This window comes from Lytechinus variegatus, chromosome 15 (genome assembly GCF_018143015.1).
Source record: "Lytechinus variegatus isolate NC3 chromosome 15, Lvar_3.0, whole genome shotgun sequence".
In the NCBI taxonomy this organism is placed as follows: Eukaryota; Metazoa; Echinodermata; class Echinoidea; order Temnopleuroida; family Toxopneustidae; genus Lytechinus; species Lytechinus variegatus.
The window spans coordinates 22,311,722-22,336,561 of NC_054754.1; the positions used below are offsets into that span (position 1 = coordinate 22,311,722).

Consider the following 24,840-nt stretch of genomic DNA (forward strand, 5'->3'; position numbering starts at 1 on the left):
AACGAATGATAAAAAATTGCAATATCAGGCAAGGTCGGGCAAACTAGCGTTTGCCGTTATCTTAATTGCGCCCCCCCCCCAAAAAAAAAAAAAAACCTGAAGACCTAAATGAATATTTTGTACTGTATACTTCTTGCAAATAGAAGAAGAAGCAAAATAAAAATGAAATCAGTTGCACAACTGAAAAACATTGAAAGATTCAACTCTTTATAAGAAAACAATTCCTTCAAGAATAATTAAACAAAGTTATTTGATATATTTGTACCCTCCCGGAGAATTACAGCCTCATTGACCTCAGATGTATATCACGTGCATGTGGCCAATTGGCGACTTATGAATATTAATATTGCAACGGGTTAATAAACAGTTGTCTCAAAACGGTGGGAAGATACGGGATTCCGTAATTGATACATTTCAAATTGCAGTGGCTGAGAGTGCGCGCGTTCGAGGTTGAGTGTAATGGGTCTTCATTTGGCTTGTTTCATCCTGTCACCGAGAAGCACGCCACCTGGAAGTCCGATCTGCCACCGAGACAGCGTCTGCATTATCAGGTTGATTCTGGAAAGAATAAAAATAAATAAATTGAAAAAGAAGAAATTTACTGCCTGGAAACACACGATGAGAAAGCAGGCATACACAGGAAAGATGTAACCAAAAAGCATAAAAGAAAGAACGGTTTGAAGAACAGACCATGAATCTCTCCAATAATAAATCTTGTATTTCCAAAATTAGATTTAATAATGTCATTGTTGATGATGGTGACAACCTTTCAAATATTTTTAATAACCATTTCTCTTCCATTGGCGTAAATCTAGCTAAAGATATTCCTCCCGCGACGAAAAGTTTTTCGGACTTTCTCGGCCCGCCTAATCCAAATTCAATATTTTTTGCTCCAACATATAATCAAGAAGTTATTGATATAGTATCTGGTTTGAAAAATAAAAAAAGCCCTGGATTTGATGAAATTAATAATTTTATTTTAAAATCCGTAATAAATTCTATTGTTTCCCCGCTGGTGCATATATTCAACCTTTCCTTAGAAAATGGTACAGTACCAAATCAAATGAAGATAGCCAAGGTAATTCCTTTATTTAAAAAAGGTGATAAGTTGGATGTCGGTAATTACCGACCTATTTCTCTTTTGTCCACATTTTCTAAGATCCTTGAAAGAATAGTATACGTCAGAACAGAAAAATTTTTGTCAATGCATAATATTTTATCTGATGTTCAATTTGGGTTTCGCGACAAGCACAACACCACTCATGCCCTGATGAATTTTGTCAACAAAGTAGTCAATGCTCTAGACAAATCTAGTCACCTTGTGGGTATTTTCCTGGACTACTCCAAGGCCTTCGATACCATTAATCATGAAATCCTACTTAAAAAAATATCTCACTATGGTGTTCGAGGGAAGGCCTTGGAGTGGTTCAGGAGCTACCTACTTAACAGACAACAATACGTGTTTGTTAAAGATCATAACTCCAATTTGAAATATGTTAACTGTGGAGTCCCCCAGGGTAGCTTATTGGGCCCACTTCTTTTCACAATTTATATAAATGATTTCTGTAGATCATCCAAAATATTATCCCTTATCTTGTTTGCAGATGATTCGACCTTATTTTTTTCTCATCAGAATCCACAAACTTTAGTTGATGTTATTAATTCTGAACTTATTAATGTTACTGAGTGGATAAGAGCCAATCGATTATCTTTGAACCTTAACAAAACAAAATACATGTTATTTAGTAATTCCATAGACAAGTTACCGGTGAACATTATATTTGATAATACCCCATTAGAAATGGTACCTTACACCAAATTTCTTGGAATAACAGTTGACAGTAAACTTTCTTGGAAAAATCATATTGAAAATATATCCAAAATAATTTCACGAAATATTGGTATTATTAATAGACTAAAATTTTGCATTCCCTCCACATCATTAATCATGCTCTACTCATCCTTAATCTTGCCTTATTTGAACTATGGGATTCTTATTTGGGGTGATACCCATCAATATTTATTAGATAAATTGTTGCTTTTGCAAAAGAAAGCACTTCGTATTATTCATAGTACATGTTTCCGTTCTCATACGGACCCACTTTTTCTAGAAAGTAAACTGTTGAAAGTCAAAGACCTGTATTTACTACAGTTAGGGCACTTCATGTATAGTTATAATAATAATGCACTTCCCCATATTTTTGATGCCATGTTCCCTAAAAATCAATTTTATCATAACTACCCCACGAGACACTCTGACGAACTTCACATCCCACTTTACAGAACTTTACTGGCCAAAAATACATTCTTATTCAACGGTCCTAAATTCTGGAACTCACTCGCTAATAATGTTAAAGACAGTGTCTCCTTGAATTCATTCAAACGTAAACTCAAACGTATCCTGCTTAATTCCTATAATTCTTCTCAACGGAACTAACACTTCATTATCTTGATTATAATCCTTACATTTTTCACTTTTATTTTATCTTTTTTCATCTATATTGTCCAGTCATATCCTTTGTTATTTCACCAGATCAAGCTGGTTCATGGTCAGCCCTTTCCCATTCTTAGTTTTACTCCTTTTAAAAACTAGTTGTCTTGTACTGTCCTGTCTCTTGTTTTGTCTTGTCTTCTACGTCTTGTCATCCCCTCTCTCTGTTTTTTCCTGTCTTGCGCAACATATCCTTTGCAACGAAGACCTCTTTGTGTGAAAAGCTTTGCATTTGTTCAGTTTTTATGTTTCCGTCAATATGATTTCTTTTTCTCTTTTCTTTCCTGTAATACATGCATGTACGCATATAGTAAGTCGACTATAATTCTTTTCCAAGGGGGATCCACAATTTTACAAGCTTTGCTTTTTAGTGGATCCCCCTCATTTCCATATCCATTTATGCTCTATATTATACTGTGTTTTTTTTTTTTTTACGAAGTAAGAATGCCCTTCTGTAAAATTGTATTTGACTTCTATTGTTTTATATTACTTTGTATTATGTTTTGAATGGAAATGAAATAAATGAATTGAATTGAATTGAAATAGAAGAGGGCAATGTTATATCCGCAAAGTTTACTACTACAGAGTAGAGGTCATGTATACATTTTTGTTCAGCTAAACCTTTTTTGACAACAAAATTAAAGTATGATTACATCGCAAGAAACATTAAATGCCGCCCATCCTATCTGACGTAAATAGTGTCATCTCATAGAGCATTGTCATTTTTGTGTTTAAGAGTGTATTGACAAGCGAGAATATATTCGTTTTTATTACAAAAAAATATATAGACATTTTTCTCGTTAAAAAGGCAAAATATTACGAATAAAAATTATTGGATCATCCAGAAGGCGGCCACCCCTCCCCTCCAAGCTTTTCTGGATCAACCAAGATTCAGGCGCTGCACCATGAGGGGAGACAAGGTGGCATATATATCACAGCCCCCCCCCCCAGCAGGCAGCAGCCCCTATCGCTTGTCAGAAATCCCTGAAAGTGAAAGTGGTTTTGATGATGTTAACCGTTTCCATGTCCTGTTTTTCTTGGAAAGGATATAGACATATAGGTATGAAATTAATATGGTCTTAAAAGAAACATCGTGTAAAGAATGAAGAACGTTGTTGATTTTACTTTATTTTCTTAGTAGTTTTTTTTTTCATTCCACCTTTTTAATAGGGTATATTTTGACACGACGTCACCTTTTTCACAACCCGACAATCGACCAATACGACACAAAACAATGACCTGAACAATAATTGGTTCTCGTGGGATAGTTGAGGAAAATAAACATAATTTTACAACTAAAAGTCTATAAATCATTTATTCAAAATTCCTAACCTTTCGATTGGGACGTTGAACTCAGCAGCGGCGAAGTCGATGAGCTCCTTTGAATACTTCCTATTGTCCTCTTGGTCAGTGAAGTTGTCGACACTGGCGGCGAAAATCATGAGACAAGGGGCGTCGCTCCCCATTCGAAACATGGCCTCGTGACGTAAGGAGATTGAAATAGCCTGGATAAAACATAATCATAGTATAACCATGGTAAAAGTTTTATGTTTTAACAACCCTTATTCCTTATAGCATGATTAGTGTTTCACCAATGTCGTCCTAATTCCATCCAGAGGCCGCCATCCATTCAAGCCTTACGTAATAATAATAGTCAGTTCTTGTATAGCACATAACACATTATGAATAACGTCTCTGTGCGCTTCCAAAGGACCTGGATATTATTACCCCGTCCGTAACTCAGGCAGCCTTTCTAGCGTTTGGCACTTCAAGGAATAAATTCCTGCCAGGTTCCCACTCACCTCACCTGGGTTGAGTGCAGCACAATGTGGATAAATTTCTTGCTGAAGGAAACTACGCCGTGGCTGGGATTTGAACCCACGACCCTCTGTTTCAAAGTCCGGAGACTAATCCACCGGGCCACAACGCTCCACATATACATACGTGTATCATGATGGTGGTCTAATTTGTCTCATTTTGCATGTTTTGTACAACATGATGATTAGGGCTAGAAATTGTATAATTTACATCACATTTAAATATATACTGTCAACCTTTGTTACTTTTATGAAATAAATGTTGGGCAGTCGTTGTATTTTGTTGAATTAACACAGAATAAAACCGATTTCAAATCAGACAAACAAACAATAAATAACCGTTATCATCGTCATCATCATCATAACCATCATCGTCGTGAAAATCAAATTGTCTGTAGGCCTATATAATTGTCCATATTTACATAATTCGGGAGAACAAAACCATGATCATTCAATCCTGCATATTCGCTAACAGTAGCGTACCTAGGATTTTCCAAGGGGGGAGGGGGCAAATTGGTCCCCCAAAAAACGGACAAGCAAAAAAAGGTCTTCAATCGCATGTAAAGACACTTCGCACCAGGAAAAAAAATGACAAGCGAAAAAAGGTCTTCAAGTTCATAGGAGGGTCAGGGGGAGGGCAGTCTGCCCCTGCCCCCCCCCCTTAGGTACGCCAGTGACGTTTGCTTATGTAGTCTCTTCCTTGTAAGGGAGTCAATGATAATCTCTTAGAATGAGGCCTTGTACATCATGCTCTAGTTTTACAGTAAATATTTAAAGCTTTTTAAGCTGTTTAGAGCTATAATAACTGTGTTATACATACGCTCTGACTTAGTTATAGCGGCCAACTCCTAATATATCTAATATATTTTATACTTATAGATAGTATTTTGGTGCATATCTTTATGTAAAAATATAACCACAAAATAATTTAATTCCATTTATTGCGGGGACATTCTGGAAAGTAACTGGAGATATACAATGCGTATCAAAAAAAGTTTACACTTAGAAAAAAAATCCTGTAAAATTATTGATTTGTAATATCCTGAACATTTTCCACATTTTAACATTACATTACATTGGTACAGATCCACAAGCAAATGACGATATAATAATATATAAAAATATAAAAATATTTCCGCTTGAGTGAGCACCACTTACTTTGGAAAAGTTAGTGAAAAATGATTTGCGCAGAACTTTGAATTAGTTATGCAAATAAAAGAAGACCTTAATCATGAAGAACACGCTGAATTTAGCCAGTAAAATTGATTTGAAGATATCTTTTACCTTTTTAAAACTTGTTTCCTTGCCTAAAACACTTCGAAGAGTGCATTGGACCCCACCCACTCCCAACACACCGAGTCTATCATGACGATATTTGCTTAGTTTACACTGAGCTTTGATTTACATATAATGGCTCAGGCTTGATTTCTGCAAGCTTTACAAAATGGACGGTGCTCACTCAAGTGTAACATTCTGTCAAAACGTTCACTTTCATTGGATAGATAAGACCCAAACCCAAGATTATATGTGAAAAAATTACCCACATGTTGTATATTTTTTTCACTTCCCAGGTCTTTTTCAAAGTGTCAACTTTTTTTTGATACGCACTGTATATTTACCCTTTGAATTGAAATCGACATAATTATATAGGCCGGATGTGCAAGGCCATGAACGGATGCGGGTACAAAATGAATTGAGAATTCTGATGGATAATTTGATCTCGTGCAAGAAAATTAGCTGGCAATATAGATTAACAGCTTGGATCGACTTTTGAAAAGGAAGAAATCAGAATACGGCAAGTGCCGCGGGCAAATGACTATGTGCATCGTAAAACTAACCGGAGTATTAGTAAATCATTTTTTTTTAAACAAAGTGTTTCACATGGTGAATAATGAAAAAAAATGACTGAAGCCTCTTATCCATGAAGAAAATATACCCGTATTTTTCTATCCGAAGAAGTAAATAGCAGCAAGAATGAGAATAACGAATAAAATGCTTTTCAGTTAACTTTACCTTCAATTCAGTATAAAAGCGGGATAGTATCGTTGCTAATAGTCGTTCTATCTATCTATCTGTCTATCTTTACCCACCTATCTATCTATCTACATTTCATATACCATTTAAGAGGATCTGTACTGCATGCCGTATCCTCCTAAATGGTATATGACATGTTTTACCCCTTCCCTCTTACCCAGCTCACCACTATAAAGCCATGGCAAAAAATATCAATGCATATCTCAAGGAAGCCTTTCGATTTTCCAAAGGGGTGCGGCACATCTTTTTACACCCCCACCCCACCCCGCCCCCTCCACCACTCTTCACTATGGAAGCTTAAAAGTGCCACCAAGATGTTCATATCATCATTTCGCCATGTTTACATCTCTTAGCAGGGGCGGAAATCTCTCCCAAAAGGTAGGGGGACAAGGGGCTGGAAAACTTGACAAGAAAAAAAAAGAAATAAAAGGTTATCATCCCAAAAAAGTAACGTCATCTCCTAAAATACATGTTTTTTTTTCGATTTTGAATGATGAATTTCTTACCATCATAAAAGACCAGAAATAGTAGGAGGACATTTGATATTGTGTCCCACTACTATTTTTAGTAGGGGGACACGTCCCCCTGTCTTCCTGGGATTTCCGCCCATGTCTCATAGAGAAAAAAGACAAGATGACGAGATTACGAGATATCGGATCTCGTCATGTCTATGTCTCTGTCCCGTGTGAGAGAGGTGCATGTAGACATGACTAGATGGTTACATGAAAATCTAGGTAGCACTTCATATATCACAGCTTCCATATTTCACTCTTGGAAATGTCAGAACCTTTCACGTATTTTCCCTAACCTGTTAAGGGTTTCTATTCGAAGCAGGAAAATGTTATAAATATTTCTGGTAGGCCTTTTTTGAGGGGGAGGGGGGGGGGTCTTGATGGAGTAAAGAACTCTACTAATTTAAAACTCTATAAATTCTACGGGTTCTTTTCTCACGCAAAAATGCAAACAAAGTTTTGAAGGAAAGTACTTTCCGAATTATCAAGTTGACCCAATCTTATTTTGTAAGAAGAAAAGAAGAATGTAAAGAAGGCAACTCACTGGAAGTGGTTTTCCAAGCACTTCAGATACTTTAGTAGCGGCACGGGCCACGAATCCCTCGGGGAACTGGTCGACGGGGACATTGGTGACGAATTCGACGATAGGCATGGTGTAGGCTACTTACTAACTTACTATAAATCTGCAGTTGAAAACCGTCAAATGACTATGTATCAGTATGCTAAGGAGCAGAATAGTTTGTCCTGCGAACGTAAATTTTGGGCTGACAATGAAAATGACCTTAGTTTCGACCGATCAAAGGTACTCGTTCTGATTCACCCAACGCAACTATGACAAATGTAAAGAGCATTATTTCTTGCGGTGCGTGAGTGTATGCTAAAGTCACGGTATTCAAATTCATTTTTCTTCTTCATAATAATGCGGGAGGCTGTGTTTGATGGTATACCAGTAATTCTTAATAATCACCCATGACATCGCTTTATCATATATCCAGGGTTACCCTCATAGGAAGGCATTAATGGCATATATCCGGGGTACTGTGCTGGGATTACTGTACATTGCGTGTACTTTGCATGAAGAGGGAGAGAGATAGAGAGAGAAAGAAATATCAGGGGAGGGAGAGAGAGAGAGAGGGGGGGGGGGGGGTTAGGGGGTGGGGAGAATACAACATCAAAATTGTCTTTTTAGAAATGATCAATACATGAATTACATTTCACATTTTAGTCTATTTTATGCCTATTTTGCCTACCATGCCAGAGAAATGTAGGTTATATTCTTACACATTCTCATCATTCGGAGTTGACATTGGTATGATTTGTATTATTTAGAGGGGTCCACACAATACAAGCACTGCCTTTGAGTGGATCCCTCCATTTTCTGAGAATTTTATTTTATAATGTTTATGATATTTTGCTTATATATAATACCCTGTTTTGTTTTACTTATAGAAAAATATCATATATTGTACATGCCTCGATTTATATTGTCTGTGTAAGTTGATTGTAATTATTTCGACCACTTTACTTTGTTCTGTTGAAAATTGAAATGGAAATTGTATTTTAGATAAGCATGATAGGTGTGCCGACAAGAAGTGTGGATTCCGGTGAATTGATGTAATGAAATGCTCGGTGCGCTGCTTTCTTTCTATATTTATTTATGTCGTTCATTCTTTCTTTATTCTTGGGGGTCGTGAGAAAATGACGAGATTGTATTCGACACCCACATTCTCGTTTTGTTTTCTATCCGGTATACTAGAAACGCACAATAATGTAAACAAATGAAAACAAAAAATGCTTTAACCGTGCTTTTTCGTATAGGTCCTAATAAACAGAATCCTCTGCAAGAATTGACTGAAGATACCCGCACAATTTCCATCTCTCTTTAGACAAAAATAAGAGAAAATCTATATACGAGGTCTTATCCCTTTATCAGGGTATGTGAAATAGCGATACCCTTTTGTTGAATACTAGTCTTTCACAGTAGGCCTACACATGAAGTTATACCCATCTAAAAAAATGTCTGTATGCAAAAGATCATTTAGCTTAGAACTGATCAGGAGCCTCGGAATGACTGTGAGTGTGTGCGTGGGGGGCTGCAACATGCATAACATCGCAATTTAATAGTCCTTTTCACGTTTTCATACATGATTATTAAAAAAGTGAAAGGGTAGGGCTAAAGATCACTTTCTCTTCACCTCTTTCATGATAATGCCTTTGTGCGCGTGATTGCAAGCATCAAATTATGCTTGAAAGTTCATCATTGTTAACCTATATATACTGACGAATTCAGTAGTGAAATGAGCCAACAAAATTGAAGATGCGAGACCTGGCGAATGGGGCAAAATTTTCCCCATAATATGCAATCGAGCAAAGTGAGCAAAATTTGGACTTTTTGATCAAAAAAAATTTTTTTTTGATAGATTTGGATATAGTTTTCAGAAAAAATAGTGAAATTAGTCAAATTAATTGGGCCTATTAGTTGTATTATTAATATCATTTTTATTATTACTACTATTATTCTTATTATCTAATACCGATGTGATTTTTTTTAAATGATTCCTTATATATTTCTATTGCACCCTCTTCGCAATTTGTTTATTCAAACACAAGCGAGAAGCGCGTTGAAAATGATGTTCGATTAAACTTGAAATTTCGCGAAATCGATTTAAGATCATGATAAATGATTTTGCTTTTATGAGAGGTGAATTCTATATGTATATAAATAAATATATATATATATATATATATATATATATATATGTCCTTGGGGATACCCTCAAGTCCCAGGCGGATCACTAAGTGGTTGCAAAATAGTTAATTCAAAATGAGAGGACGAAACATTATTCATGTCATAAAAATATATATATATGAAAATCCACCAGCAGCAAAGTTCGACTGGGGCAATTAACAGATTGGTGAATATAATATGATTCATTGAACTTCCTACCAGAGTCTATAAAAAGATGAGCATCTCTTTACTCATTTAAGGCAAACGCTAGTTCCATGTTATTATCAAAAATACTGGAAGATTTTTTTGTGTGTTGGTGTCAGTGTTTTAGGTTATTATTGATTTTTTATTTGATTTATTTATTTCCACATCCCAATAACAAAACTATTTACAAGTGTAATTATTTTTTCTTAGCATAATATAACAATAAGCAAATGACATAATGAATAACCTATGCATTTACATTCTAACAATCTAACTGAAATATATTTATACCCGATACATTCCTTTTATTTATTATGAAAACAAATAGCAGAAAAAAAATGTATAAACATATATCGACATATAATACATTTTTGAAATGTGGGAGACCTCCATCTTAAGCTTAGAGCTTCATATTGATAAAGGCCTAAAAAAAAGGGGGGGGGCTTTATTAATTTATCCTTCCTTCGATTTAATTATCACTATACGCTCCATGATCAATATAATTTTCATCCTTATCACCGCCATCTTTACAGGGTTCAATAGGCTCTGAAAATCATGGAAAACTTTGTAATCATGGAAAGTCAGGGAATTCGGAAAGTTTGTGAAAAGTCATGGAATTGCATTTACCTCTTGGGTATGGCAGCTTTCCAGTTTGTCGTGTCTTGCAACTCCCATACTCTGTGATCATACTCTGCTATTATATGGTGTTCATGATTTCCATTTTCCACAGTTTTGTGACATCTCAAATTCTACATAACTCCCGGGACGTCACGGGAAGTCATGGAAAAGTCATGAAAAAGTCATGGAATTATGTTTCCAAATTTCTGTGGGAACCCTGCTTTGTCATTACAGTATTGCCATTCTGCTATATAAATGTATTATTAATTTCATGAGTTTTCATCTTAGGTCGTCATTTTTCTTTCAAGCAATTTGCTAATGATAACAATCCTCCTGCTTATTGTGGTTGTTGTAATAATTTGGTAATAGATCATATTTATTTAAAATGTTATTTTCAAAATCCATTTTTTTCTCTGTAATTCATGTAAAACACAGTAATCAATACATTATGTTTATTATAATATGGAAACTAAATATATTACACGAATTATATAAATGCAGAAGAATGCATTAAATCATTTCAAATCAAATTAACTGGAAACAAAACTGTCTGCATCATGCATGTTTACCGAAACCCGATGAAGATACATAATAATATGCTTTCTCTGCTAAATGACGAATTATCCATTTTTTTTAACCCATCCACATAGAAAGTCGCCCCATGGAAATCTATAAGAATGTGACCTATTGGTACCAGTAACATCTCCCAAACATGGGCCGTAAAACCAACATTGTATAGGTACCGAAAACCATGGATCAGCGCGTTGTCACTTTTTAGCAACGGTATGCCTGTATACACGTTGTCTGCAAGAATGGAAGGATAACCTGTAATTACTCCACAAGAGTGGATGAGGACAGAAATAGAAGAGAGGTTTACTTAAAGTGACAAGATAATTTCTACGATATCATTATGCCAACTCTGACAGTGTATACTAATGTTCCGCGGCAGGATTTCCCGGACAACTTTTTGGCCGACACGGTCAAGCTGGTCTGCAGATTACTTAACAAACCTTTCAAGGTGAGATCTATACTTTACTTTAAGTGATATTCTTTAAGGCGATTGCACACCTTACGATTGGTCTGCGACCCGATTTCAAAATAGAATGTTGTAGAATTTGATGCTTATATTGAGACTTGGAATGTCTTATTGTGTAATGTTCTAAATCATCGTACGAATACATGTGTTCAAATCTGTGACTATGCTATCATCCTTCTTAGAATAAAAGCGAATCAGATATCTAGACGTAAGATTTGAAACTAATTTGACCTTTATTCAATAATAAAGACTTTCAATCTTTCAAAATTTTTTTTTGTACTCTTTCAATTAATTTTAACCTCAAATAAAATGATATATTCCATTCACATTTTCAGAAAATTAGCAAATTGCGATTTGTTCCAAATTCGGATCGCGAACAGTCGTAAGGTGTGCCGTGGCCTTTAAGTAATAAGAAGTTGCATGTGTTGTAAACCGTCCTAATAAATCTTTATATTTTTCTGTCGATAACATGGTGTAAATTTGTATGGAATACTGGATCTTCAAAAGCTAGTTGTTATAAGGGAGTACTAGTATGGGGTAGGAGGACTTGAGTGTCTTTCATTGAAGCTGTAAACGGAACCTTTAACCCCAACATGGATTGCAAACGAGGGAGCAAAGCGACCAAGTTCTTTGGTGCTTTTTTCATAACTGCAAAGAACAACTGTGTCCAAACTCTAAATATAATTGTTTAAATGTCATTTTTCGTTCTTTCTTTCTTAAATGTCTTTGGATTGTAAATGTCCATCTTGACACTCCCTTTGTTTGCGATATGTTTTTGTAATTGTCAGAAAAATAAATGATACAAAATGGACCTCTCTTTAGCCTTCCTTCCTTGTAACTCCTGGTAAAATTTGTATCCATCGCTGAATACTACCGCCTGTCATTCAGGCTAGGCCTAATACTCCTACTCATCAAGTACTACCACTACCACCACCACCACCAAAACCACCACCACCACCACTACTACTACTAGTAGTACTGCTGCTGCACCTACTATACTACTACTACTACTACTACTACTACTATACTACTACTACTACTACTACTACTACTACTACTACTACTACTACTACTACTACTACTACTACTACTACTACTACTACTACTACTACTACTACTACTACTACTACTACTACTACTACTACTACTACTACTACTACTACTACTACTTCTACTACTACTTCTACTACTACTACTACAACAACTACTACTACTACAACTACTACTACTACTGCTGCTGCTGCTGCTACTACTACTACTACTACTACTACTACTACTACTACTACTACTACAACAACTACTACTACTAATACTACTACTAATAATACTACTACTGCTGCTGCTGCTACTACTACTACTACTTTTACTACAGTAAAAACAGCGACGAAGCCTTGATCGAACAGATGAGACAAAAATTAACAGACCCCCCAATTAACCAATAGGAAAGTGTGAAAACATTTTGTAGCTCGTGATGTCAAGTGTGTGTATATGTGCGGGAGTGCATTCGAATTTTGCAATGAATCCTTTTTTTTTTTGGGGGGGGGAGGCTGTCAAATAAAAAAAAATGGTTCCCTTTTTGACTCATTTCCCGGTACACCCTGCAGGGATCCACCACTGACACCTAAACCCTCCACCTACTCATGTTATACCTCCTACCCTCATCCTCTTTAAATTTTCATCACTTTATAACCACCTCCTCTTCTTCCATCTCCTTTCATTATTTTGTTAACTGTTATCTCAGGGAGTTGCAGTGATTCTCTGCAACGAGGTCGAGATGCTTGTCGGTGATGCCATCGACCAGGTGATCAATGTTCAAGTGATCGGTGTTGGCGACTTCCAGGACGAGGTCAAAAATGATCAGTTTGTATCAGCCATACTTGAATATCTTCACGAGACCACGGGAACAAACACAGAATCGTGAGTACATGCAGGTCTACGACCAACTCCTTTTTGCTGCGTATTCCTGATATATCAATATTAGTTTCAATCCTACTAAAAAAAGAAGAAAAAGAGGAGGAAAAGAAGAAGAAGAGGAGGAAGAGGAGGAGGAAGAAGAAGAAGAGATTAGAAGTAAAAGAAGAAGACAAAGGAGGAGAAGGAAAAAGAAGGAGGAGGAGGAGGAGGAGAAGAAGAAGAAGGAAGAAGAAGGAAGAAGAAGAAAAAAAAGAAGAGGAGGAGAGGAAGAAGCCGAGGAAGAACAGAAGACAATTAGAAACAGAAAAACTCTTAACCTCAGTAGAATAGTTCTATTTTTAGCATCTTAGATTTTCTATAATTAAACCATCATCATCTTTAATTTCTGTCTCCCCAAAACTAACATATCAATGTATTCGTTCTATCTCTTCTATGTATTTTTGACACAGGATCAGTGTTTCTTTGAAGGATCTCTTGCCCATTCAGATTGGATTTGCCGGAGGAGAGCTGGCCTTCGACAAAATTCAGAAACGAAAACTACAGAAGCAAGAGGAACAAGCAAAGTCCGAAACACCACAGAACGACAGATGAGGTGTCGAGTTATCACACACTCCAAAATGCTGGTGTTAAACCTAACACCAGACTGATATCCACATGTGACCACATCAGACAGGTGTAAAAACTACACTGGTTCAGAATCAAACCAACGTTTGACATTGACATCGACCAGTGTTGTTTTAGCACTTCTCGGTGTAATCATAAAATACTAGTAACATCTGCCAACGTCTAGATACATCATAAAGGAGCAAAAAAAATAATTGTAAACTTTAAAAAGAAACCATGGTGTTAATGTTACTCAGTGGTGGATCCTGATGAGTTGCATATGGGGCCTGTTGCATAAAACTTTTTACCTGGGGCCCGTTGCAGAAAGAGTTGCGTTTAAACGCAAGTCAAAAAAATCAATCACAAGTCCCAAATGCGCGCTGTTGATTGGTTGAAAATCAAGTTGCGCGTGATTTTTAGAGTTGCGATTGATTGCAACTCTTTCTGCAACGGGCCCCTGAGAAAACTCTGGTAAAAACTGAAAACTAAGGTTAATCTTATTTCTGCCATTGACTTTAACACAGGGCAAAAACTCCGGTAAAAACAACCTGAGTTTTCTCAGGTAAATGCAACGGGCCCCTGGCCTGTGCCCCCTTTTTTAGTGGAAAATGCACATGCAAGTTTTGATGATGATCCTTTAATGTCAGAATTTCATATCAATAAACTTTCGAATTAAAATGAATTGCAAATGAAACTTTTTAATTTTATCAAGTTTTTTGGCTTGTCAAATTTTATCGTGATATAAATCATCATCATTCGGGAGTAAAAACCTTTTTGTTTCTTTAGACCTTTTGTTTGCATGTCCAAATTTGTCTGGACAAAAAAGCCCACCCCCCTCCTTTTGGAAAATCTTGAATCCCCCCCCCCGATGACACTGGCTGGTGTTTTGAGTGGATCAGCACTTTGGGTGTTAAATATACACCTTAACACCAAACAGTGACAACATAAAAAATGGGTCAATACACCGATGGGTGTTATAAACAACACCACGGCCCGTATTCTGAAGTCAGGTTTAACTAAGGTTTTAACAGGTCTAACTCTGTGCTAAAATTATGGGGAGCCAAATATTCAAAAATTCTGTTTCTATTGTATATTTCTTATGTTCAAGAGTTTGCTTTCATAATGAAAAAAAATACTTAATTCATCATTCCCAAACATTTAGGAACAATTTGGGTGTCATGTGAGTTAATAATTCGGATGTTTAATATTAGGGATTTGCGCCCCAACTGGCTCTCCATAGTTCAATCACAACTTTAAACCAGAGTTCAATTTAAACCGGAGTACAAAATACGGGCACATGAATTTAAAATTGGTGTTAAATGCTTGTTGTGGTCCTCTGTTAATACTGGTGGTGTAAATTTGATTCCACTTTTTTTTTGCAGTGTATGCAGTGCCAGTATCTTTAGACAGAAATTAAGAAAATACAGTTAAGAAATCATATGGCAAATGGAACTTCTTTTACAACGTTCAAATTTATAACTTTAATTTTATTTCTTCCAGGCATTGTGATGGGCTATATCAAAAACCTGTTATTAAAGTTCAACTCCATTCCAACAACAGGTTGATTTGAATGAATATAGAAAAATCAAATAAGCATAATGCTGACAATTTCATCATAATTGGATATAAAATAGAAAAGTTGAAGTTGTGCTTATTTTTCACAACCAGTTATATGCACAACCCAGTGATGTGCAAATGAAAGTATCAATGATGCTACTCACAAACTAATTATTTTGTACTTAATTGTTTAAATTACACATTTTTTTTTTTTTTTTTTTTGGGGGGGGGGCAGATTTTACAAATGGGAGACTTTTCATCTAATCACTGAAAATTATAGCAATTGCAACTCCATAATATTCAAGGAAGAACCATATTTTGTTTAACATTACGAGGAGAAAATTACAATTCACATTTCATATAACAGAGGCGTACAGACGAGGGGCTTGCCCTCCCCCAAAAATGTTCATACCCCCCCCAAAAAAAAAGAGAGAGAAAAGAAAGGAAAAGGAAAGAGGGAAGGGTAATATATTTTCTCAATATTTTGTCAAAATCTATCAAATAATTGGATTGTGGTAATAAAAATGTCAATATATTTTTTACTCGCTCTTATCTCTTTTAAAATATAGTTCATTTAATACACCTTATATGGAACCCTTCATTGTCTTGGCTCATTCAGCACTGATAGCAAAGTACTTAGTGGATGGTGGCACTTGAACTCTTATTTGCATACCAACCAGGATGTGCATATGGCACAACTTTCTCATTTTACATCTGATGCTGATGATTTTTTCAGTGATACGCTTGATTTTTCACATTTACTTCAAATAATTTTTTTGTCAGTTGAACTTGCCCTTTAATAGGTGAATTTACAATGACATTGATATAGAATAAATTGTTGCAATGTCTGGCAAGCTGTAAGAAAAAATATTTGACTGGTCCATAGACTACCTCCCCCCTCTCTCTCTTGAAAATATAAATATAAAATAGCTTTAACTGCTCATAAATACACTGAACACAGGGTTATTCTTTACCAAAAACCTCCAATATATTTCAATAGAAATTAAAGTACATCTGAAATTTTGTGACACCAGCTTAGTGAGTTTACAATCATATATGACTTTGAGATGTAAGAAAAAAATAATCATTTTTATTATATAATAAATGAAAAGCATTCAAATTATATACTATTTCCACTAGTATTTTGTAACATAAAATACTTATTCAATCATATCATAATGATATCCAATATAATTCCCATTTTATAAAATATAGCAAAGTATTTGATAGATAAATAACTATATATATGAAACCACCTCATTCACCAAAACATATTTTTTAAATAATACTAACAAGAAATGTACAAATATGTAGAGGAGGAAATTAATGTGATTTATTTCAGAAATGGTTGATAAAAATGGCTTATCACATTTACTCCTGCAAATAACTGCTCCTACTAAAAATGCCCTCATCATGCCAAACATAAACAAGAACTTTAAACCTCAAATCAATCCTTTATTCTAATCCTTCCACGATCAAATGCCATGTTACAAATATATAAGAGGGAAGAAAAGGAAAGGAAAAGTTAAATGTTATCATATATTTTACGTCGCATGTTTGTCTCACTTAAAAATTCACTTTTCAAGAGAGATATCGAGTGAAAGTACATATGAGATTTAAGCATTTTAAATAATAAATACAAAAAAAATACAAGTTAAAATAATAAAGAGCCACAAAGTATCTTTGAATCATTTTTTCTTAATAAAATATGTTTCAAACAAGATGGCGGTGACCTTTTAAAGGGGAATCCAGCCTTGGCCATAAAATGTTGTGTTGGGAAGGCGAAAAATAAATTAAATAGAATGGCGAAAGTTTGAAAGAAATCGGACAAGCAATAAGAAAGTTATAGCTGCTTTAAAATTGAGATCACTAATAGAATGTAGATTTCAAATTGGCAACTGGGTAAGTAAATTATGACAAGGGGCAAGGACAACTTTCCCATAGGCCATGTACTTTATTATCAGGGATTTGTGGTTTTCTCCTAAGTACCCATTCCCCTGGGGCAGTAATCTAAACATAATCCAGGCAGTATATAGTTTTATGTCCTCATGAACGAAAAATACAATTCAAAATAAAACTTTTTGGAAAAATGACATTTTAGCCATAATATGTATTGGAGTACATGGAAGAGTAGTCCTTGCCTTACATCACTATGACATCCCATATGCGGCCAATTTGAAGTCTCCATGGGTATAGTGATTACCAATATTTACAACATTTAAAAATTCATAACTTTTTTGTTGTTTGTCCAATATTGATCAAACTTTCACCTATGGACTTGTCTGATTTTTCTTTTTCTTATAAAAGCAAGTTTTTATTTGGGTTGGATTCCCCTTTAATTGGGCCTAATGGGAAAAGCACAGTACAAATAATAAGTCATAATAATACTAAATTATACTTTATTAGTTTAAGTTATTTTGGTATTTTCTGGCAATCTTCCCTAAAATGTACATGTACACTGTATCTTATGATACAACTGATGTCAGTAATCATCCTGTATAGGCTCACTAAGTATTATATTCATTGGTTAGCTTGTCATGTACAGGTGTAATGGAAAAAAAACATGACTGTTATAATGGTAAAATTTACAACATTTCCTGTGCAAAGGATATAACGTTTACATGTGTTCTTTTATGCACAGACTGCAAAGCAAACTCTACGCTTTGCATGACAAGAAATGAATAATCATGAAATTGAATCTTAAATGCAAGGAAATGTTTGGCCACATTCAACAGAATATAGTCCATAGATTATAAAACTTAATATTTACAAAGTCATATCATAAGAAATTCCCAAGAGATTACATACTCAGCATAATTTCTTTTCAAACTTGCCTTATTTCTTATACCATCATGGCTGTTGACACCACTTTAAGTAGTAGGAGAAAATTGATATAAAAATAATATTTAATTTAGATATATACAGACAATAATAGTTCTTGAGGGAGACTAGCACAGGCATCTTCTCCTAAAGACCTAAACGGAGCTCTTTTTAGAATATAGCATATTACAAAAAAACTCAAGATAAATAAGGCCACCTCTCCCACCAAAAAAGTAGACATTTCATGTATATGGAAGCTTGCAGGTTGTAACAAGTAGACAATCATGAAAAAAATATTTTATAATGCTAATGTTAGGAACAAATTCCTATGATAGAACAAATTTATAGAAAGCAATGTATTTCTTGAGTCATATGACAAAATGGTGTCCTACCCGTTGTCCTACGACAGCGAAGGACAAAAATCATATATACCAGTGGGCCCAGTAAAATATAATACAGAAATACGACTTTCTCCATTCTAAATGTAGAGCACCTAACTTTAAAAAAAGATGATTTTGCTCTTACGCATACAAAGTGTAATTGCAACAAATAGGTCATTTCATAAGGACAATTTCTGCAATTGAATACGGCACTGAAATAAGGGGAAGGAAAATAAGGAAAGATAAGGGGAGGAAATGATGGAAAGGAGAGAAACAGACAGAGGAGAAGAAGGAAAGAGAGGAATAGAATAAGGATTAAAAGAAAGAGTATGGAAAAGGAAAAAATAGAGGGGGAGAAGGAAAAAGAGAATTAGGACAAACAAGGGAAAACGATTAGATGTAAAAAAGATGAGGAGAAAAAGGAGAAAAGGAAAAATATACCTTTTTTACATGAATTATTAACCTTCAAATTGCACTCTCCGGTGAGTGGAGAATTCGCATTTTGTACTAATAACGCATATTGAGGTATTACTGAAATGGAATCATATAAAATGCCCAGTCAATCAAGTGAAGCTAAACTATCCTGATAGGAATAACAAACCATGATACAATATTAACATCAGTACTGGCATTAATTAGGCAATAAGGAATTTAAATATGTTTTGTGTTAATAATCTATAATATTTTGGCTACCCGAGTTGTTTGCAAGAAAAGGAAAATCCATATGAGATGTCAAGCTTTGGCAAATTGGTCTAGTCAAAATGGTCTGTAAAAGTTACATTTTGCCATTTCTTGTGGGCGCATCGTGGTCTAGTGGTTCTGAATCTACTTTCGCCTTTCAAATAGAGGGTTGTTGGTTCAAATCCTAGCCATGGCGTGTTTTCCTTCAGCAAAAAATTTATCCAAACTGTGCTGCACTTGACCCAGGTGAGGTGAATTACTAGTATTATAATCATTATCATTATTATTATTATCATTATTATTAGAAAAAGAATACACATTTTATTCTCTTGCAAATGTGTTTCTGTAGTACTTTACAATTTACTTCATTGACAAATTCTACAGATTTACTGAAAAATTAATTGCAAAGCTTTGTGTAGTGCAGACCAGTATCATCTTCCTTTGGTCATAAATAGATGCGTGTGTGCTTGGTCAAACAAATTGCGACTGATTTCATAAAAAAACATGGGGAGTTGTGAGGATTAGACAGCTTGGGTAGGAAGGTTCTCTGTATCCTTCCTCTGTGATGGGTTTTGCATGAGATGTTGAATTAAGTAAATGAGCAAATCCAGGTACATTGTAACGCTGTGGAGCGTTGTGACCCAGTGGATTGGTCTTCTGACTCTGAAACAGAGGGTCGTGGGTTTGAATCCCAGCCATGGCGTGATTTCCTTCAGCAAGGAATTATCAATAATGTGCTGCACTCAACCCGAGTGAGGTACTTGGGTAACGGCAGGAAGTAATTCCTTAAGAAACTGTATGCACTGGAACTTGCAACATTTGATGAGCTTTAACATTGCCGTGCATGGGGATTATCCCCATTATTTTCAAGGGCTTTTTTTAGCGTTTTGGGGGAATTTGCCGCAAGCCCCCTGCTTGTCAGATGATGAATTTCGACAGAACACTCTTCAATTGAGAGCAAAAGAGGTCATCTGACCGACGTCTTTGAAAGGCTGATCGAACATTTGTCTCGATATCTGGTTGGATCTTCTATTCCTTGTTCCTGCTGGGGGGTGGCTTCCGCACCAGGCCATTTTCTTTCAAATCCGTCTCCAACTGTCCCTGTTGACGAGATTAAAAGCATTTTTATTTTTACCTATTTTTATGATGAAATATTTAAAGAAGGGAAATATATAAAATACCCACAAAGAATACAGATGAATTTACAATCTATAGAAAAGGAGAACAGTTGGGAATATCATATGGTACAATATCATTTTAATTTCACTTAAAATTCATTTTCTACAAAATTTGCAACATCACAAAACTTTGCTGCAATCAGTTACATAACTAGCTGAACAACCTTCACATACATACGATAAGTATGAAATATAATTAACAAGACAGCATTTCAATTAATATGCTACATACTGGAAGTACAAAGGATGGAAATGGTGAGGGAACTTATGAATAATATTAATAAGACAAAACATATCCACCCTACTAGGGGTGCTCAAGGCGCTTGCAATAAACTTAACTCACTACTGGTACAACTTACACTTTGGCCATTAGATAAGGTTTCAAACTGGCCTTAAAATGTTCTACTGGGTCCCGTAACACAAAGGTTAGCGATTGATCGTTTGTATGATTTTTACGATTGATTGTACATTGTAGTCTATGGAATCAATCATAGAAAGATGTTCTACGATCATTGCTAAGCTTTGTGTTATGGGACCCTGATCTACAGTCTTTTAGTTTAGTTGGAAGATTTAGATTTATAAAAACACAAGAAGAGAAATGGTCAAATGCTCTCGAAATCAAATCAGAGCATAAGATAAAGCATGTATAATTCTTCCATGTCATGTTACTTCTTAAGGGGGCTACCTTTTCTGCACATTAAGGCAATTGAAGAATTGGGGGGGGGCTATTTATTTTATTTAAAGGACTAATTTTCAGGGGTAACAAACAATCATGAAGTAAAAAGCCATAGTAAGAATATTGATATTCAAAATAATCTTGAATACTATTTGTGAGAGATCTTGGGGCGACTTTAGAAAGAATGGTCCCCCCAAAGCATATATTTAGGGGGCATTCTAGGGGCAATTTGGGCCGTCATGTGGGCAAAATTGCCCGTCAACCTCATGTTTTTCCCACGCTGACATACCGGTACATGTATATCTGTGGGCAATCCACAAAGTTTTCAAGTCTGAATAAAAGGCAGCACAAATGCGCACATGATTTTTAACAAGCAGGGCCTGAATTAATGGAAGGCCTCGGCCGAAGCTGCCCTGTTGATTAGCCTATGTACCTCTTTTAAATCCCAACTGAAAACATTTCTCTTCAATGAAGCATTCAAATAGACCTTTCCCTACACTTATGCGATATGTAATCAATAAATGTTGATGTTGTTTAAATGTTATTCTAAGTAATTCCTCTTGTTGTATAATTTTATTTCTGTAAAGTGCATTGAGAGTCCTCATAGGTCTGAAATGCGCTATATAAGAATGTCCATTATTACTGCTATTATTCTTTCACTGATATCGTACCTTTTTTTGCCCTTTATTTATTGATTTTTTTTTATCTAGGCCCTATCTTACAAAAAGCTGCGATTGATCCAATCAATCTCAACTGTATGGATGGATTTCCATGCATTTAAGATTGATTGGATCAAACGTAACTTTTATTTTTTAGTAAACAAAGAGAATCAAGCAAATGATGCATGAATATACTCTCCATCATATCTAGAAAATATTTTGAACAAATATGCATTTCGGGCATTGACGTTGTTGGCTTTCCATAGTTGTGGTTGATCCGATCAATCGCAACTCTTTGTATAACAGGGCCTTGTAATATAATAAAGAGCCCTACTGCATAGTTGCCATGCCCTAAAAATATCAGAATTTGAGGCTTGGGCCCCGTCTTACAAAGGGTTCTGATTGATCCAATCATTCTCGACTCTGTTGAAATCCATCATTGTCATCATTTTTTCTACAGAAAATTTGCAAAATGTCCTACAAAGAAGAACACACAAAACTGTCAAGAAATTAATGAATTTATGGATATACATTCATATCTATAATTGTTTTTTGAACAAACATGTATTTTATATGTTGGTTTTGCTGGCTTTCCAAAGTTGCGATTGATCGGATCAATCGTAACTCTACGTAAGACGGGCCCAAGACCAACCTTACGATGTAAATATTGACTATGACTATGATCTTGATATAATATGTCAGAGAATGAATTCTAAAAGAAAAAAAATACAGAGACAAATAACTACCTTGATAGCACCACCAACGCTGCTGAGGTCAAGGAGAAACGTATCATGCCCAAATATTGAATTGAGTTCGTAGAAGCTCACTGCCTCGTTGCCTGTAAAATAAAACAATCGAGCATGGATGCTAGATCAATAAGAACACATAACTACTCATGGGTTGCACTAGAGTATTTAGATCGGGGAAAGGTGAGGTGAGGGGGGGGGGGTGCAGGTCAACAGTCTCATTTAATTAGATGCTATTTATGACCAAAACATTGTCGCCAATGAATTTTATCACAAACACAATATATAAATTTGTATCTCATGGAAAAGGTACATGTACTTTAGAATCTATAAATTACTATTACTATTATCATCATTATTATGGTTATCATCATTAGTATTACTAATGCTATTGTTCTTATTATTATAATAAACACTATTATTAACCGTATCAGACATCTGAGCAGGGCAACTTTGAAACATTGTTGCCTGCTTAAGACTGGGATCAAATTGCCGGTCAATAAAATTCCAATTGTTTATCCACGGGCCCAATTTATTGCCCGCTTCAGGAAAGTCAATGAGAAAATGCGTGGAAATATAGCTGGCAATAAAAGCAGCGCTAATATCCGGGTATTCTACGCGTTTTTGCACGCGTGCTTCAAGCGCAATGCTATACGGCATAATGGTAATCAAGTTAAGACACCGCTGAATACTGCGTCCCCAGGCCAGGGACGCGTCATTTCAATTACGTCACAATGGTAAAGTTCAGAGACCCAGTCTGCTCAACATGATAAACTAAGATTCTCATTCTAAAAATTTAAAATATCTAGATTTTCACGATTTGCTCTAGATGCCTGATTTGGTTAATAATAGCAATATTGACTGGCCTGGGGGCGAATGGACATATATCGCCCTCACTATATTGATATCACCCTCGTCTGCGACTCGGGCGATATATGTCGTATCGCCCCGAGGCCAGTCAATATTGCTTTAATATCATTAATATAATTACTATCACCATCATCATCACCACCACCATAATCAACACCATCATTATCATCATCATCATTGACACTATCATCATCATCGTCATCACCATCATCATCCTCATCATCATCATCATAATCACCGTCATCATCATCACCACCATCATCATCATCATCACTATCATCAACATTATCACCAACATAATCATCATCACCATTATCATCACCACTATCATCATAATCATCTTCATCATTATCATAATCATCATTGTCACCATTATTGTAATCATCATCGTCATCACCATCACCATCACCATCGTCATCATCATGATCATCATCTCCACCATTACCATAACCATCATCGTCATCACCACCATTATCATAATCATCATCATTATCATTATCACAATCATCCAAATCATTATCATCATTGTTACTATTAATATTATTTTCATCATCATTATTATTGTTATGTTTCTACATATCATACCTGAAGCCTTGAGGAGATCAGCCATCTCCCTCTGCTGCCAGATGGGGATGAGGATGTCCGTCTGCACACCGAGCACCATGACAGGGCACTGAACCCTTGATACACCTTCCTGAAGGGAGCTGAACCCCTCCCCCATGTCAAACATGTCCATTGCCTGATGAGGGGAATAAGATAGTGAGAACAAAACAAGAGAATCAAGATTAAGATCTGACACATTACGGATCATCGAGCACTACCACCATCATCATCATCATAATAATGGTAAGAAGAATAATAACGGTATATTTACCCAGGGTAGCCACTTCAGTTCCAAAAACTGTTTTCCCATTAAGATGAACACACTTAGATTTGATATTGGTAGAAAAGTTAGAAATAATATGCATATTTGAAATAAAAATCTATTAAATTAGAAATAATCTTGATGTTGGCACTAACATCGCAGTCCAGGGGGTTAATATAAAGAGATACACTACCATTTACAATCAGTTTACTTTTTTGCATGATTAACCAAAGACTTACAGCAACACTTAACTGAACAATTTGATTGCATCTTTTCAGTTATTCAAAAGTTTTCATGTTAAACAGGACTGAATGAACTTACACCAGTTTTCTATTTTCATCTGCTACCCAAGTTTGGGAAATTTGAAAAATAATTGCATTTTTAAATACACCATGAGACTCAAATACAACTGTACACTGTAACTTCACCAAAAGCAATGGCATTCAGTATC

General features: G+C 35.5%; 3 protein-coding genes across 4 annotated transcripts in view; 1 reads left to right on the plus strand and 2 right to left on the minus strand.

The window, feature by feature from the left end:
- Positions 1-462: 462 nt before the first annotated feature.
- LOC121429276 (D-dopachrome decarboxylase-like) lies at positions 463-7,733 on the minus strand. The gene is made up of 3 exons (XM_041626269.1): positions 7,399-7,733; positions 3,824-3,996; positions 463-558 (listed from the first exon to the last, which is right to left on the minus strand). The coding sequence occupies exons 1-3, from the start codon at positions 7,504-7,506 to the stop codon at positions 468-470; spliced, it is 372 nt and encodes a 123-aa protein (XP_041482203.1). The 5' UTR covers positions 7,507-7,733; the 3' UTR covers positions 463-467.
- A 3,325-nt stretch (positions 7,734-11,058) lies between these two features.
- LOC121428845 lies at positions 11,059-14,111 on the plus strand. Its single transcript, XM_041625710.1, has 3 exons — positions 11,059-11,422; positions 13,182-13,357; positions 13,804-14,111. The coding sequence occupies exons 1-3, from the start codon at positions 11,315-11,317 to the stop codon at positions 13,943-13,945; spliced, it is 426 nt and encodes a 141-aa protein (XP_041481644.1). The 5' UTR covers positions 11,059-11,314; the 3' UTR covers positions 13,946-14,111.
- A 6,180-nt stretch (positions 14,112-20,291) lies between these two features.
- LOC121428738 (serine O-succinyltransferase-like) overlaps positions 20,292-24,840 on the minus strand; it is a 30,773-nt gene continuing 26,224 nt past the window's right edge. For both annotated transcript variants that reach the window (XM_041625552.1, XM_041625553.1), the window contains exons 9-11: positions 24,110-24,263; positions 22,655-22,746; positions 20,292-20,496 (exon numbers count right to left, since the gene is read on the minus strand). In XM_041625552.1, coding sequence (XP_041481486.1) covers positions 20,425-20,496; positions 22,655-22,746; positions 24,110-24,263 — 318 coding nt within the window. In that variant the 3' untranslated portion in view covers positions 20,292-20,424. The remainder of the gene's footprint in view (positions 20,497-22,654; positions 22,747-24,109; positions 24,264-24,840) is intronic.

Excerpts from the sequence above, each read along its gene's own strand:
- LOC121429276 (XM_041626269.1), bottom strand. The coding sequence starts at position 7,506 with ATGCCTATCGTCGAATTCGTCACCAATGTCCCCGTCGACCAGTTCCCC. Across the intron at positions 3,997-7,398 it reads TGCTTGGAAAACCACTTCCA|GCTATTTCAATCTCCTTACG; the intron begins GTGAGTTGCCTT and ends TGTTTTATCCAG. Across the intron at positions 559-3,823 it reads TTCAACGTCCCAATCGAAAG|AATCAACCTGATAATGCAGA; the intron begins GTTAGGAATTTT and ends TATTCTTTCCAG.
- LOC121428845 (XM_041625710.1), top strand. The coding sequence starts at position 11,315 with ATGCCAACTCTGACAGTGTATACTAATGTTCCGCGGCAGGATTTCCCG. Across the intron at positions 11,423-13,181 it reads TACTTAACAAACCTTTCAAG|GGAGTTGCAGTGATTCTCTG; the intron begins GTGAGATCTATA and ends CTGTTATCTCAG. Across the intron at positions 13,358-13,803 it reads ACGGGAACAAACACAGAATC|GATCAGTGTTTCTTTGAAGG; the intron begins GTGAGTACATGC and ends TTTTTGACACAG.